Consider the following 16,927-nt stretch of genomic DNA (forward strand, 5'->3'; position numbering starts at 1 on the left):
AGTTTAATATAAATAATAATATCATATTATTATTTTTAATTTTGGGCCCGTGTTTCGCACTGGTTACCAAGAAGTGAAAGATAAATATTGTATGAATAACAAATGTACAATGATTGTGTATGTATGTGTGACTGATGACCTACCTTTAAGTTAAGAAGGGGCACATGTTAATTAGAAAAATGAGAATGAACTTTTGATAACAAAACGTCAAAAACAAAAGGAATGGGAATGAGTAGATTTAAGGGACATGCCTGGTGACAATTATGAAAGTCCAATTGTTCGTGTTGGATTGATTGGGTTTCTTCTTTCGGCTCATCATCAAATGCTGGCAAAATACATGATGCATCCATAGTGTAGTAGGCCTTGTTCTTTTGTAACTATTTGTACATAAGCTTATGTTAAATCAGTTTGTCATCAAATTTCACTTTATTCCTTTTGTTTATTGGTCGGCGAGGGCGAGAACTTGACATGTTGCTATCTAAATTCTATTCTACTGTGTGGTTTGGATTGTGATTAACGAAGTCGATTAACAGAAATTCAAATTTCTTATATTACAGTGCTTGAATTAGTAATTTGATAATTTGAAAATGAGAATCTCATTTTTATTAAAAATTTAAATTATACTATTTTCATCGATTGGCATTCATTTCAAATCTATCTTCATTAACCATTATTCTCATACAACCATACTCCTCATTCCATTTGTTACGGCATAAAATCATCATGAATATTTTATCCTGTTATTAAAAGAAATGAGTCGATTCTCCGATAAAAGAGAAGTAAATTGAGCTACAGAGAATATATTTTCGGAGCTGGAATCTTGGACGCGCCCTACACGATCATAACCCTAAGGGTGGTCGTTTGCGCCAAGAATCTGCGACGAGAAGTTTGAACAAAAATCTAAGATGAACGTTTTTCGCAAAAGTTTACGACGTTCGCAATGATGAAGGTTTAAGACGGTCATTGTAGTAGAGGTTGATGACAAAAAATAAGCATGGATGATAAGTTCATAATTATTATTAGAAAAAACGGTTTAAAAATATTTAAAAAAATAATTCAGACAATATTTGAAAAATATAGCATTATATGTTTACACATGACACATGTTAGCATTTTCAAATTGATGATAAGTTCCTAATTATTACTAGAAAAAATTGTTTAAAATATTTTCAAAAATAATTAAGAAAATATTTAAGAAATATAGCATTATATGTTTACAAATGACACATGTTAACATTTTCAAATTAATGATAAGTTCCTAATTATTACTAGAAAAAATTGTTTAAAATATTTTCAAAAATAATTAAGAAAATATTTGAGAAATATAGCATTATATGTTCACACATGACACATGTTAGCATTTTCAAAAACTTGGGATGTGTTGGCTATGGGCCCAATAAGGCCCACTGAACGAAGGTTCGTCAGGAGATCGAGCTATTGGGCCGAAGGTCGATCAGGCCCATAAGCCGAAGGCCCACAGAGAGCCTCAGGCCAAGACCCATCTTTCTTCCCGAGCGTTGGAAAGCAGAAGTGACATAACGCCCCATTTTCACTCCCTCATTAATGATGAGCATTCATGACCTGGAATGGGTATAAAGCCCCTTGGAAAGTAAGACAAAAAATATACACACATTCTCTCTAAAATACTCTTCTTTTCTTGTATTTTCTACCCACTTTACAACCAGATTTTTATTCTCACACCGGAGGTGAATCGGGGGTACAAACCCTCGCATTCTCTTCACTTTCAGGTCTAAGCAGAAGCTACCTTCACGGAGGCCGAAGCCTGTTCATCCATCCGAAGGAATCTGGGCGTAACATTTGGCGCCGTCTGTGGGAACTACAAGAGTTACAAGCCGAGATAACGAGAGCATGACAAAAATAATTCATGAGTATTCACCGCCACCTGATTTTTTCTATAAGGGGCAACCATCCACCCTAGTGGACGTAGATGGAGTCATCACATTAACTCCTGAAGAAGAAACTTTGCTCCTAAAGATCCGAGTGGAAAAGGCCGCGGAGAAGGGTAAGGCCAAAAGTGACCAAGCAGAAAGCGATGCAGAGGCCTGTGCTAAGCGAAGAGAGGTCGATGCGCTACGACTGAAGGCCCTGCAGCTTCAAAGAGAAGAAATTGAACTGCAAGAAAAGACCCTGCGCGAAGCATTGCAGGCCGACGAGCCGGGAAGAACGAATAAGGATAGGAGAGATCGAAGGGCGCATGACGAAGAAGATGAGTCTGACTCTGATTCGCATCCCTGAAGGAAGAGGACGAAGCAGCCCTTCTCATCTGAATTGGACGAGGAGCTCGACGGATCCCGCCTCAGGCTCACTCGCCTAGAAAAGGCCTTGTTCGGCGATAGGAGGGCCGAAAGAGAACCGGTTGTGACCCAAGAAATTGAACAATATCGACCCCCTCCGGGAGAAGAAAGGCAATTCCCTAAGATGAGTGAGTTCAGCCGGAAGGGAGACCCTGAGGACCACTGCGAAAAGTATGAGTTGATAATGATTGGGATGGGTCATAATGATATCATACTGTGTAAAATATTCAAGACCTATCTGAAGGGGTCAGCTTCGATGTGGTACAAATCCCTTAAGCCTAGGTCCATTGGATCTTACGAGCAACTGAAGAGGAAGTTTCTGAAGTACTACTCATACCTGTGCCAAAAAGCGAAGGACACTGAAGCCCTAGTCCACTGCAGACAGAGGGAGAACGAGGAGTTGGGGGATTATCTCGCTCGGTTTAAGGAGGAAGCTGGAATAATTACTAATCTGGACAAGGTCAAAGCAATGGGCTTCTTGACGGCGGGGCTGGACCCCTATAAAGGTAAAAATCTTTGCTCGTCTCCTTATGATTTTCTACCGAAATCCCTGAATGATATATATGTGAGGGGCGAGAACATTAGCTGAAAAATGGAAAGTATTGGGCGGGTATAAGGACTCCCGAAGGGATGACCGATCGAAGCGAGCTGACAGATACGAAGGCTCAAGATCAGGCTCTGACCGAAGGGACGGTAGGAAAGAAGGAAGAAAAGAGATGGATCGAGGGGCCGAATGACGGCGAGATAGAGATTCGGCCGTATTCACCCCTTTGAATGCGCCAATCTCCAAGATTCTCCATGAAATCAAGGGCAAGCCTGGGTTCGTGCGGCCGGCAAAAATGAAGGTCCCAAACCATAAAAAGAACCCCGATAAATACTGCGACTACCACAGGGATAAGGGGCATAATACCGACGAGTACTATCACCTCAAAAGACTAATTGAGCGTATGATCAAAGACGGAAAACTTAATCAGTTCGGCTGAGATCTGAGAGACAGACTGGGGCCGAAGGAAAACCAGGAGGATGAGATAGAATCTAAAGAGATGGAACGAAGGGATAGGATTAGGGGCAAAGTAAAAACTATATCTGGGGGCAGCATCCTAGATAAGGATAGCAAGACAACCAAGAAAAAGTACGCCCGACAGGTATACAATCTCTATTAGTTCGGTTAGGCGAAGCCCCACATGCCCATGACTTTCAGCACTGAGGAATACGAGGACGCCATTCGCCCACATGAAGACCCACTCATTATTAACCCTATCATTGGGCAGAATAAAATATTGAAGGTGATGGTGGATACCGGAAGTTCGGCCAATATATTGTTCCACAAAACCTACTGCAAGATGAATTTGGATGGAGAACGGTTGGCGCCCTGCAATGAGGCTCCTCTTTATGCCATTGGAGGACACCCCATACAGTTTGAGGGAACAATCACGCTCCCTGTCCTCCTGGGCAAGTTGCCATATACTGTTGAAAAGCCGGTGAAGTTCTTTGTGGTACGGATTGAGAGCCCATACAATGCCATATTCGGAAGACCCTTCTTGTCGACTTTTGAAGCGGTGGAATCTATCTTAAACTCAAGTTTTCAACCGAGAGAGGGGTAGGAGAAATGAGAGGCGATCAAAAAACCGCCCGAATCATAATGCTGAAGGACCTGGAAAAGGATCAAGAATATGAAGGGCCGGATGAAACCGGGAAAAGAAAGAGGGTCGAAGCCGAGCATAGTGGAAGCCGTGAAACACTGAATATTGAGTTGGAAAAGTTTGAAGCGGATCTCTCAAGCCCGATCGCCGAACCCGCGGCGGAAACCGAAGAGGTAGAGTTGTATGCAGGCCATTTGGGAAAAATGGTTCGAATAGGGAAAAATATGGGGCAGATCTGAAGGAAAAGGTAATAGCTGTCATTCGGAAATACCATGATGTGTTCGCTTGGGGGCCGGAAGATATGCCCGATTTGGATCCCAAGACGGCTAAGCACTGCTTGAATGTACAGCCTGAGGCCAAACCGGTGAAACAGAAGAAGAGGACATTCGCAGTCGAATGATAGAAGGTCATGAAAGTCGAAGTTGAAAAACTGTTGGAAGCCAAGTTCATTGAGGAAATTGAATACCCCGACTGGCTAACCAATGTGGTGGTTGTTGTAACACCCCCAAATCCGGGGTCGGGGATCCGGGTTGTCACGAGTTCCATTTCCCTTAATAACACCCAATCTTAATAAATAATCAACTACTATGTACTGTGACCCCACAATAAATACACACACCACAAGTTATAGTCTCAGAGATGAATATCCAAAAATAATCACAAGTCATTTTATTCCAAAATTATCTGCCAATACACCTTAAAAGGTTTTCTGAATAAATTTACATTTTCTTTGCCATTATTACAATTCATAGATATACATAAATCTGGTACATCAAAAGTTGAAAGCCTAGCCTATTGGTAGCTCCTACCTCAGCTACGGCGGCATCAACGCTTCCAGAAAACTGCGGAACGTTTCCTAACCGCTTGCGAATTGGAAGCTTGGTCTTGTTCATCTTTTCTATCTGTTGTTGTGTGATGAAAGAAGAAAGCAAGGGTGAGCAGCAAGCCCACCAAAATAATATGTATAACGATTTACAATATGCGAGCCTTCTCATAGTACTCATGAAAGTCTTGGTCAAAAGAAATGAACCAAGTTTAATATCTTAATGCGATGAAGTTGTAAAATATTCAGTATATATACATATATACTTTTCAAAATCTTGGAAGTCCTCTTCCATGTATAATATACACAAAGTTCCAGTTTATAACTGTATAAAAATATCGTTGCAAGGTGATCTCATATATCTAACCTTGTCTCAACGTTTTTCTGAAAGTCTTTGATATGCATAAGATAATCATTTACTAGATATAAGTTTAAAAGATGAAGTTACAAGATACTCCAATATACTTATATCTTTTCTGAATACTACTTGAACTACCACCGTTCAAGTTATAATTAGTTTCAAAAGTTCATCACATTGATGAGACTACAAGATAAGACTTGAATAGATTCAATCTTTGAAATATTTTGAAGGAAATGAAGTTATGATATACTTCATTAAGTCCCGATATATATATACATACGTTTCCTGAAAACCTCTGTCATGTAAAGTATGAACAGAATTGCAATATCCAATAAATTTGGAAAGGAAAGAATCTTGGCATAAACCTGATATCTTGCTGATCAGGCAAAGATACCAATAAGTAACCTTTTCTACTAGTAGATGGATGAATTCCCCACTGATCATCACCCTGGCCGCAATAGGACCTTATGCTGGACTGCCACTCAGCCACTTACGTATTTGATGGACTCCCACTGAGCCACTTACACTTTCATGGACGCCCACTGAGCCCATGTTGCTTATGCCGACTCAATAGATGGACTTACTTCCCGAACCTTGGGTAAGTAATCAATTCATTTATCAAAACAGCAACCTCGTTGCGAATATAAAATACACCACAGAGCCGGATCCCTCTGGTTTTGAGCGAGTATTTAAATCCCCTTTAAAAGGAAGATCTTAAATATATAAAAATGAGTTTTGGGATCCGCTCTAACTTTTAAAAATCATTTTAAAGACTCGAAAATACTTTAAAGAGTGTTTGGAGTAATGCTGATTTAATAAATTAAATCAGTCCCAATATATTAGAAAATATCTGAATATTATTATTCAAATAATATTCCCATAAAGAATAATCTTTATACTAATAAATGAGGTAGAAGTTGTAAAATTTATACTTGAAATGAGTATTAAATAACCAAAGATATACTTATACGAAAGTACTATCTTTATTTGAATAATCAAAAATAAGTTTGATTATCGACACCTTATTCTTTAATAAAATAAAGAATATAACTCAGCAATAATCGGAGTCATAGATCCTCAAATGAATATTGAAATAATATAAACCGAGTCATAAGCCCTCGAATGAATATTCAAATAATATTCATTAAATAATATAAACTGAGTCATAAGCCCTCGAATGAATATTCAAATAATATTCAAATAATAAAATAAAAGGAGTCATAAGTCCTCGAATGAATATTCGTAATAATATTCATTGAATAAAATAAAGGAGTCATAAGCCCTCGAATGAATATTCGTAATAATATTCAAATAATAAAATAAAAGGAGTCATAAGTCCTCGAATGAATATTCGTAATAATATTCATTAAATAAAATAAAAGTTATCGAATAAACCTTATTCGATTAATAGTTTTGAAAACTATATCAATATATATATATATATTTATTTATTTATTTAAATATATATATATATATATAATATACTCGGGAACATCGACTCCCGGTTTTATAAAATGTTCACCTTTTGATCCCCTATACTAAGGGTAAACTCAATACCGCTTATCTCTAGCATAGGTATTAGGCAACTGTAAGCATTTTAACCAACAGATATATAATCCAAGAATATGAAACAGGCATGCATATATACCATATCACATGCTACAATATATCGCAAGAATTTGCTAATAACAAATATGCATTTATCGCAAGATCATGCATATACACATATACATCACAACAACAGTATAACGGGTAGAAAACTTGTCTGAGCAACTGGGGGTTACGAATGGCTCGGGACGAGTCTGGTAACCTATAAACAACAAGTAAGTTGGAATTAAACCAAAGTCACTTGTAAATCTATACATTAACCAACTTAGACTCTAACGCTCGCTTTGCGCTTACTGATTCTCTTAAGTCACTCGAGTACCCTTGGCTCCACCATTTTTAATAATTTAACCATTACGAGTTTTAAGGCGATTCCTTCGCGAGTGTCTTACCAACTGCCTATTACACCTTACATAAATGTTTCATACTTCAATTAGTCCTTTAAGGTCTTTAACCTATGTTTCAAAGTAAGGTGAGGGGTAAGGGTTCGTTCGCGAAACGTCGTTACTTAAAACGGCCGTTTCTCCTAAACCGTTCATCGGAATCCAACGAACCACATATCAAAACGAAGCTCGTAACATGAACTATCTAAACATGGCAATGGTCAAAACCTAGCAGTGAGTTCAAGGGTTCTGATGTTAAGAACAAAAACAGTCTACGGTAAATCGGGTATTACGACGGCTATGTTTACGCGATTACCCAATTTTAAACCACTCCAAATCATCTCACAATCAACCCACAATCACAACCCAATCAAAACTCCATCCATACTTTATCATAACAGCCCCAACAACTCAATCTTAACAATTTATACTATTCTTTATCATGAATTTAAACTACACTTAAGTTCATTAATCAACAACCAAGATTTACAACTCCAAAAACATCCCAAAACCAACTAATCTCTACATACACAACCATCAAGCCTCTCATGAACTAGAATACTCATATTATGCTCTTAACATTCAATAACAAAGCTTGGTTAAGAGATTATACCTTCCTTGAAGCTTCTTAACACAACACAAGAGCTTTGAATGCCTAAAGAACCTTGATCCTTGCTTCTATAACCTTAAACTTTCATAAAAATTCAAGAAAACTAAAGTTATTTCTTGAAGGTTACTATTCACCATCTTCTTCCTTGATTTATGGGAAGAGATTGTGAAGGAATTAAGAGCTTAAACTTATAGGATATCCATATCTATGTACAAGGAACCTTAGATAATTACCTTGTGATTTAACAATGCTTGGAACTTGATTTTTGGAAATTTCTTCTTTGAAAAAGAAGAAAAGCCGAGAGCAAGCTTGGAGAAAGAGAGATTTTTTGTGTTTTTACTTTGATTTGATTCTTTGGTTGGTTGTTTTTGATTTGTTTTTGGGTAATTACCTTTCTAACCTTGACTTTGTGTGGTTATAAACCAACCACATCTCCTTCATCCCTATGTCATGCTTATGTCATCCTGTGATGTCATCCTCCCCTCTTTGTCCTCTTCTCATTGGTTGGATGACATCATCCCCTCTAATCTCTTTGATTAACTTCCTAATTGTTTGCCTAATGACCGCTGATCTGTTATACGGTTCGCTTAACTTTCGTTTTCGTTTATCGTTTGAGGGATCATACCCGGGATCTTATTACTTAGGTTCCCTTAACCTTTCTCAATATATTGTATTTATTTTATGATCCTCTCTTATAATCCTTTAATTTAAATCCTTTAATTTAAATCATTTTTATCCTGTTACCTTATACTCAATTCTTTCCGTATCTAGTGGATTTCCGGGAAAAATCAAAGTGTTCGGAATTTGGATTCTGACGATCTTTACATACACTTATATCCCATATAAAGTACTAATAAAATCTCAGAATATCCATACCAGAACCCCTACATAGTGTGGCATGAAAAGTTTTCTCATTCAGCATAATCTGCAAAATCACTATTCATAAGGGTTTCAAAAATTTCCAAAAATTGGGGTTATTAGAGTTGTCAAGAAATCAAATGGGAAGTGGAGGATGTGCGTGGATTATACGGACCTCAATAAAGCATGTCTGAAGGACCACTACCCCTTGCCTAGCATCGACCAGCTGATAGATGCAACGACAAGATACTAGGTACTTAGTTTTTTGGATGCTTTTTCTGGCTATCATCAAATTGCTATGAATGACAAGGATGTGTTCAAGACAGTGTTCATAACTCTGAAAGGGACTTATGCTTATATTAAAATGCCCTTCGGACTAAAGAACACTGGAGCCACATTCCAGCAAATGGTAAACAAGGTCTTTAAAGAGCAGATCGGTCAGAACATGGAAGCATATGTGGATGACATGATTGTAAAATCACTGTTCCAAGATCATGCTGAAGACTTAAAAGAGTGCTTCGAGACGCTCCGGAGAAATAATGTGAGGATCAATCCGAACAAATGAACCTTCGGAGTCTCCAGTGGGAAGTTCCTGGGCTACATGGTCAGCGCCCGGGGATAGAGGAGAACCCTGAAAAGATCGAAGCAGTCATTAATATGGAAGCCCATAAATGCATCAGAGACATTCAGAAGCTGACCGACCGACTCGCCGCCCTTCGGCGTTTCATCTCCAGATCAGCCGAAAGGGCACTCCCTTTCTTCGTCGTGCTTAAGGGGTCAAAGAATTTTGAGTAAGGGCCCGAATGTCAGAGGGCATTCGGGGAAGTGAAAGAATACCTTACCTAGGCACCACTCCTAATGAGGTCTGATCTGAAGGAAACTCTCGAGCTTTACCTGGTTGTGTCCGACAGAACCCTAGGGGCGGTGCTTGTGAAAAACCATAAAGGCAAACAACACCCTATGTTCTATGTGTCCCATGTCCTCAAGAATGCAGAGACAAGGTACCCCAATGCCGAAAAATTCGCATATGGGTTGGTTATGGGCTCCCGAAAATTGCGACATTACTTCCAAAGCTGAACGATTCAAGTTGTCACTGGTCAACCTCTAAAGAAGATTTTAACGAGGCCCGAAGCCTCGGGAAGAATAGTAGCCTGATCCATCAAACTCGGGGAGTTTGATCTCGAGTATGTCCCCAGAACGGCGATCAAGGCCCAAGCTCTGGCTGACTTTGTGGTCGAATGCACATTCTCGGGGCCGCAAGATCTCACCCCAGACGAACAGCTCATTCGGACCCCTGGGAAATGGAGACTCTTTGTAGATGGGTCGACAGCTGGGAAAAAGTGTGGGGATGGATTAATACTTTCTAGCCTCGAAGGGTTCGAGATATGCCAGGCTATAAGATTCGACTTTCCTCTAACGAACAATAAGGTAGAGTACGAAGCATTCCTCGCAGGGATGGAGTTGGCCTGAAGCCTTGAGGCGAAGCACCTAAGGGCCTTCAGCGATTCTATGCTGGTTGTAAAGCACTGGTCTGAAATATATAAGCAAAGAGTCCCTCGGATGAAGGCTTATGCCACCAAGGTAAAAGATGCTTCCCTGTCATTTGAAACTTTTGAGCTAAGTCAAATAGGTAGGGAGAACAATGGACGGGCAGACGCCCTTTCCAGGCTAGCTTCGGCTGAGACGCAGAGCCTAACTGGTTCTATCTACCTCACCGAAGCCAAGACACCTTCGATCGAAAAGAGAGATTGTCTGGAAATACACCAGAGGAACGATTGGATGGCTCCCTTGAGGAAATTTCTGGAGAAAGGTATTCTACCTCCGGACCGAAGGGAGGCGCTAAAGATAAAGTATAGAGCATCGAGCTACACTATCATTAATGGAAGAATGTATCATCGATCATTCAGTCAGCCCCTCCTTAGTTGCCTAAACACCGAAGAACAACATCAAGCTCTTGAGGCAGTGTACGAGGAATTTGCGGTGAGCATCTGGTTGGTCGGTCCCTCGCCTTCAAAATCCTTCGCCAGGAATTCTTATGGACAACCTTGAAGGCCGATACCAGCGAGTATGCCAAAAAGTGTGTATTATGCCAGTTGTTCGCCACTCTTCTGAGGCAACCCCCAGAAGGAATGACTTCCGTTCTAAGTCTCATTCCGTTCACCGTGTGGGTCGTGGACATAGTTGGCGTTCTCCCGACTAGCATGAAGCAAGCAAGATACTGCATAATTGCCATCGACTACATGACCAAGTGAGACGAAGCTCGACCATTTTCGGCCATAACCGAAGAAGCAGCAAAGAAGTTCTTCCTAGAACAGATTATTCTCCTATTCGGGATTCCGAAAATTTGTATCTCTGATAATGGGACTCAGTTTATTGGAAACAAGTTTCGCAAGTTCCTGCACCACTTCGGAATCGAACAAAGATTTAGCTCAGTCGCCCATCCGCAAGGGAATGGGGCAATTAAAGCGGCAAACAAAGTGATATTTCGAGGTATCAAGAAGAGGCTGGGCGAGGCTAAAGGAAGATGGTCAGAAGAACTCTATTGGATCTTGTGGGCCTACCGAAGGAGTTCTAGGACTTCAACAGGGGAAACTCCTTTCAGAATGGCCTATGGGACCGAAGCCCTAGTTCCAGTCGAAGTGGCATTGGAATCATACCGAACTGAGGTCTATAATATGAAAACTAACAGCTTTGGACTAAGGGAGAATGTGGACTTATTGGAGGAAGAAAGAGAAGCTGCCCACCAAAGGAACATGAAATACTTGCTACAGGCAGCCCAACATTATGACTCCAACATTAAGAAAAGGTCGTTCGGAGTAGGAGACCTAGTCCTAATGGAGCTGGCCGCTTCTATGCCCACCAAACAGGGAAAACTTCAACCCAACTGGGAAGGGCCTTATAAGATGATTGAAGTCGTTCTCCCAGGAACATACAAGCTTGAAACATTAACAGGCGAAGCAATCAAAAACACCTGGCACGCCAGTCGCCTTCGGAAGTTTTATCAGTAAGAAATTTCCTTTTAAAGTCAATTTGTACTTTGAGTTCTATATATGAAAAGTGAAAGAAGTTTAATCATAAATAAAACTGCACTTTGTCAAATTTATCTATATTAAATACCAAATGCTTGGCCGACGAAGTATTATCTAGGGACGATCCAAAAGAAGATAAACCCTTCGGCCAACACATTTGTTTTATTTACGAACGAAGAATGAATGGATAAGAATATAGGGGCAATCCCACTAAAATCAAACATCCTTCGCTTCACCACTATTATTTAATTTACAATAGATCCATGGTCAGGATGAAGGAAGAGTCTTTAGGGGCGATCCTGAGATAAGACCTTCTCCTTCGTCCTTCCCTTATTGTTTAAAAATAATAAAGAAGGGCGATGAAAATCTGGTCTAGGGGAAATCCCAAAGAAGGCCAGCCCTTCCTTCGCCCAACAGAAGCTTTTAAAAGTCTTAACAACCCGAAGTCACCTTCGGCCTTTAATACTCGGGGTCGTAAGATGTAGTAAGGTATTAAAATTGCTAGGCGAATGATTGGACAAAAATGTGATTAAAATTCATTTTGTTATAATTGTTAAGGCAAACTATAAAGCCGAAGATATAATTCATTTCATTAAAATCACTATGGAGAATGAATAAAGCCGAAGACGCGATTCATTTTATTACAATTATTTAGGCAAACCATAAAGCCGAAGATACAATTCGTTTTATTAAAATTGCTAAGGCGAATAAATAAATCCGAAGATGCGATTCATTTTATTACAATTGTTAAGGCAAACGATAAAGGCCAAGATATAATTCGTTTTATTAAAATCGCTATGGTGAATGAATAAAGCCGAACTTTCTAAGGCAAATGATAGCCGAATACGCGGCTAAAATAAAAGACAAAAATAATGCTGACAAAAGATGAAAGATGAATTAAAATATAAAAGCCCGAAGGCTAGTTAAATTACAGAAGCTCAAAGGCAGGAGTATCAATTACAAAAAATGAAATTACAAAGAAGATGAACGAAGGAAGCCACTGCAAGAGTTGGGTATGACCATGAAAACACTAACGGCAAACTTCGCAACAAGATCATCTTCAGTCATGTGAAGCACCACAGTGCTGGAAACTTAGGCCTGAGGGTCTTCTTCCGAGAGCTCTTCGTCTTCACCGGAGGAGACAGGAGGGGCTTCAACTGCTGGTCGGCTGATAGGATCCTCCAGGCTGTCGTCCAGCAACTGCTTATAATCCCAGTTAAGGCCGTGAGCCTTCTCCAAGACATAATCAGCGCTGAACTGAAAGCAGCGCTCTTCCATCAGGTCCAGTTATTTCTGCTTCTTCCGAAGCTCCTTGCGGGACTTCTTCAGCTGGACGTTCCGGTGGGAGATCCTCCAGTTTGCCTTCTCGAGGGCCTCCTCCAACCTGGTCATGTCACCCTTCAGCAGGTGGCCTGACCGTCTAACGCCTCGTTCTGGGTTTTCACCCTTTCGAGTTCCTCTTCGGCCTCCATGGCCCTCCTTTCCAGCTCCTTCACCTCGGCCATCCGAGTCTCCATGTCCCGCACTTTGTCCTCCATGGCCGCAGCCCAAGGAGTAGCCTGCAAAAATACACAAGGCAAAATGTCAAACGAAAGAAGAATAACACACCGAAGGGAAAAGACGAACTAAAACAAATACGTACCAGGGACAAGAAGGATAGAAGTTCAGTACAAGCCTCAGTCGGAGAAGCCGAAGCAAAGGTCGGAAGATCGGCAGGGAGCTGGAGGCCGTGGCATAAATCCAAAGCCACCTCCTTTGTAGATTGTCTCGACGGGTAGACGGTATAGTCGGACGTCAGCACACCCCATCCGGGGAGATAGGACTGAATGACCCTCTCCCGGCTACGGGTCCTCTTAGAGGGGTTCCCTTCCCTCACAACCTCCAGCTCATCCTCCTCGGCCCCTCCGGAAGCGGCTGGGGCCTGGCGAAGCGGCGAGACCCACTGAGCTTCGGGCCTCTCCTCCGTCTCCTCGGAGGGATTTGGTGTGACCCTGCCTTCAGCAGCCTTCTTCTTCGCCGCCTCCTCCGCGGCCCTCTTCTCGGCCGCCCTGGCCTTCTTTCTTTCAATCAGGGCCTCTCTGGAAGACACTGAAAAATAAGGAAAAATATGTCAGACCAATAAAGAAGACAGAATGAAGGAAAATGTAAATGAACGAAAGAAAACTACTACACAAATAATAAAAGTAAAACTACGATAGACGAAGGAGAAGTTTGTTACCCCCACCCCACAAACTTAGCAGCCAGTCCCTGTCCTGAAATTCTTCGGGACCCAGCTTGCTCACGCTGACATTTACCAGAGCCGAGTAATCCTCCTTTTCCCTCTCTGTTAGACTCAACGCGAGGAGCAGCGAAGGATTCACATCCCGCCAGACGGACATTGGGGCCAGCGTCCGCCCACTCACGAAGCACCAGTGAGTATGAATATTCTTGTTGTTGAAGTTAGTGGCCGTCCAATCCGCCCGGCCAGCCCGACGAGCGATAGTATAAAAACCCGGGCTCTTCGAGTTCCTTCGAAAGTCGTAGTGCCACCAGAATAGCCTCGGAGTAGGAGTGATTCCTGCGTGAAAGCACCTATTCTAGAAACAATTAATATGGATGAACCCGTTGGGGTCCATCTTCCCCAGAGCGATCCCCATTTTCTTAAAGAGGTGCTTCACTATCTTCAGTGTCGGCACTCGGAAGCCGCACTTGAACGCCGCCTCCGAAATCCCAACAGCGCTGTCGCCGTAACCCTCCGGCACTCCGGGAGTATCGTAAATCCGTTCATTCTCCTTGGGGGGCGTAGAGCCAGAAGAAGTTCCGAGGGACGAACAAATCAAAATACATCTGAATTATCCTCTCCTTCGACAGCTCCGACCGGTTGTTCGCCACCAAATAATTCGCCGCAGAGCCGAAGAGATCCTGACCCGTTCTCTCCGGGCGAATGGAAGATGTTCCCGCCAAACTGCCTGACCTTGGGTCCCAAGTCTCTGGAGGGCGATTCGCTCGGTCCATGTCCCTTTATTCAGAAACAGAGAGATATTAGTCTATGTACTCGGGACAAAATAAAAGAAAAATAAAAAGGATAAATGGCCGAGTACATGGCCTAGAACCGAGCGAACAGAAAAAGAATCTGGAGTCAGCTCCCGAAGGATGTTCCAAAAAGGCAAGTTTTCTGAAGGAAGTTCTTGCCCCCAGAAACCCTTCGTCTGCCATCTTTAAACTCTAAACCACATATCTGCACCCTGGGTCGGCTCTCGAAAGACGTTCTTAAGCCAAGAACCCCCCGAAGAGAGTCCTTGGCTAAAAAACGCCTCGCATGCCATCTTTAAACCCATGGGGCGCCCCTGAAACTAACAAAACCCAGAAAACTCCTATTACCTACCCAGGAATTCCCCATAAACCAAAAGACCCCAAAACACAATTAAAAGCCCAGGAAAAAAAACACTGGACTTGCATGCAAAAACCGTAAAACTCAAAAACTTGCATGAAAATATAAGGAACACTGGAAAAAGAAAGGGGACTTACTGATTTGAAGATGCTCTTGGATTGAGATGGGGTAATCTGGAAAAGTTGAGTTTTTGTTGCCCGTGATTGGAGAACTCAACGACGTTTGTTGAGAAACTGGAAGTGTTAAAAAAAAGAAATGCATAAATGGATCTTATATAGGTGCCCAAAATGAATTCAGAAAGGCGGCGTTTGGGGGTTTTTAAAATAAACGTCCCAGATTGAAACGGTTGAGATTCAATGGCTGAGAATGAGCCATGAAACGACGTGACAACAGATGTCACTTTAATGCACCACAAGCTTGCCACGTGTACGAACGAAGATCGAGGCGAAACTGAAGCAGTCACCCTGGGGTTTCTTCGCCCCAATATGGGCCAGAACTAGTGTCCATCGGCTCGGCCGAAGGACAGGGACATGTTGGATATGGGCCCAATAAGACTCACTGAACGAAGGCCCGTCGGAAGATCGAGCTATTGGGCCGAAGGTCGATCAGGCCCATAAGCCGAAGGCCCACAGAGAGCCTCAGGCCAAGTCCCATCTTTCTTCCCGAGCGTTGGAAAACAGAAGGGACATAACGCCCCCTTTTCACTCCCTCCTTAATGATGAGTAACGGATGAGCATTCATGACCTGGAATGGGTATAAAACCCCTTGGAAAGTAAGACAAAATATACACAAATTCTCTCTAAAACACTCTGCTTTTCTTGTATTTTCTACCCACTTTACAACCAGATTCTTATTCTCACACCGGAGGTGAATCGGGGGTACAAATCATCGCATTCTCTTCACTTTCGGGTCTAAGCAGAAGCTACCTTCACGGAGGCCGAAGCCTGTTCCTCCATCCGAAAGAATCTGGGCGTAACAGGATGATTTTTGAAAAATCTAGCATTTTATGTTCTAAAATATATCATATAAGTATTACGTGATATATATTATTTTAAACATTTGAATTTGGAGGAAGCAAAAACACAGTAAGATACTACAAAACTAAATGTAATCACTCGTTTATAGGCTGCTTGCTGGACAGGATAGAATGAATCATACAGATCATCCTTCTTATTCCTTGATCATCCTTCTTATTCCTTTCGGTTTAATTGATTGAATTATTTTTCATTCCAAACAAATGTACAAAGCTTTCATGATCCATGTTTGAGGGTGGGTGCACGACTGAAGCTTAGTCACTACTCTATTACGTTGCTTTTTATATTAATTGATTTTAAAATGGCACCATCAAGGGGATGTAGCTCAAATGGTAGAGCGCTCGCTTTGCATGCGAGAGGTACAGGGTTCGATCCCCTGCATCTCCATTTTATTTTATCTAATTATGTTTTACCAATTTGAGCAAGCACAGTTATGCGTGCCCAAGCTGAATTAGTCCCAAAAACCGAAAACGAACCAAAAATCGCGAAAAACTGAACGAAATCACAACATTAAAAATCAAACCTATTAAAAACCGAACTAATAATATAGTTACGATTTGATTTTAAATTTTTTAAAACCAAATACAAACCGAATCAAATTAAATGAAATTAATTATATATATTTTAAATTATATATATTTATATATACAGGAATTTAAAATATTAAATTTAAATATATTAACTGTCTTACCATTTTTTCTATACCCGGGCCGAGTTTAAAATGGATACTCAGCCCTTTAACATCCCTTTAACATTCATCAGCAGCCTACTGCCTTAGGCTCTAGCTCAACTGATTTACGTAGATTGTTTAGTCATCGAATTTTAAGCTTCAAGCAAACTGTTAGTCTCAATTTGCTGCACATTTTAAGAGATAAAATAGGTTAGGTGTGCAGTAG

At 41.2% G+C, this 16,927-nt stretch overlaps 1 protein-coding gene and 1 non-coding gene across 2 annotated transcripts; both read left to right on the forward strand.

Annotated features, from left to right (window-relative positions):
* Window positions 1-3,505: 3,505 nt before the first annotated feature.
* Window positions 3,506-3,919, forward strand: LOC141718768 (uncharacterized). Its single transcript, XM_074521153.1, has one exon. The coding sequence runs from the start codon at window positions 3,506-3,508 to the stop codon at window positions 3,917-3,919; it is 414 nt and encodes a 137-aa protein (XP_074377254.1).
* Window positions 3,920-16,345: 12,426 nt separating this feature from the next.
* TRNAA-UGC (transfer RNA alanine (anticodon UGC)) lies at window positions 16,346-16,418 on the forward strand. The gene has a single exon. It is a non-coding gene; the product is annotated as a tRNA-Ala (tRNA).
* The last annotated feature ends 509 nt before the right edge of the window (window positions 16,419-16,927 follow it).

This window comes from Apium graveolens, chromosome 4 (genome assembly GCF_009905375.1).
Source record: "Apium graveolens cultivar Ventura chromosome 4, ASM990537v1, whole genome shotgun sequence".
NCBI lineage: Eukaryota > Viridiplantae > Streptophyta > Magnoliopsida > Apiales > Apiaceae > Apium > Apium graveolens.

Excerpts from the sequence above, each read along its gene's own strand:
- LOC141718768 (XM_074521153.1), top strand. The coding sequence starts at position 3,506 with ATGACTTTCAGCACTGAGGAATACGAGGACGCCATTCGCCCACATGAA.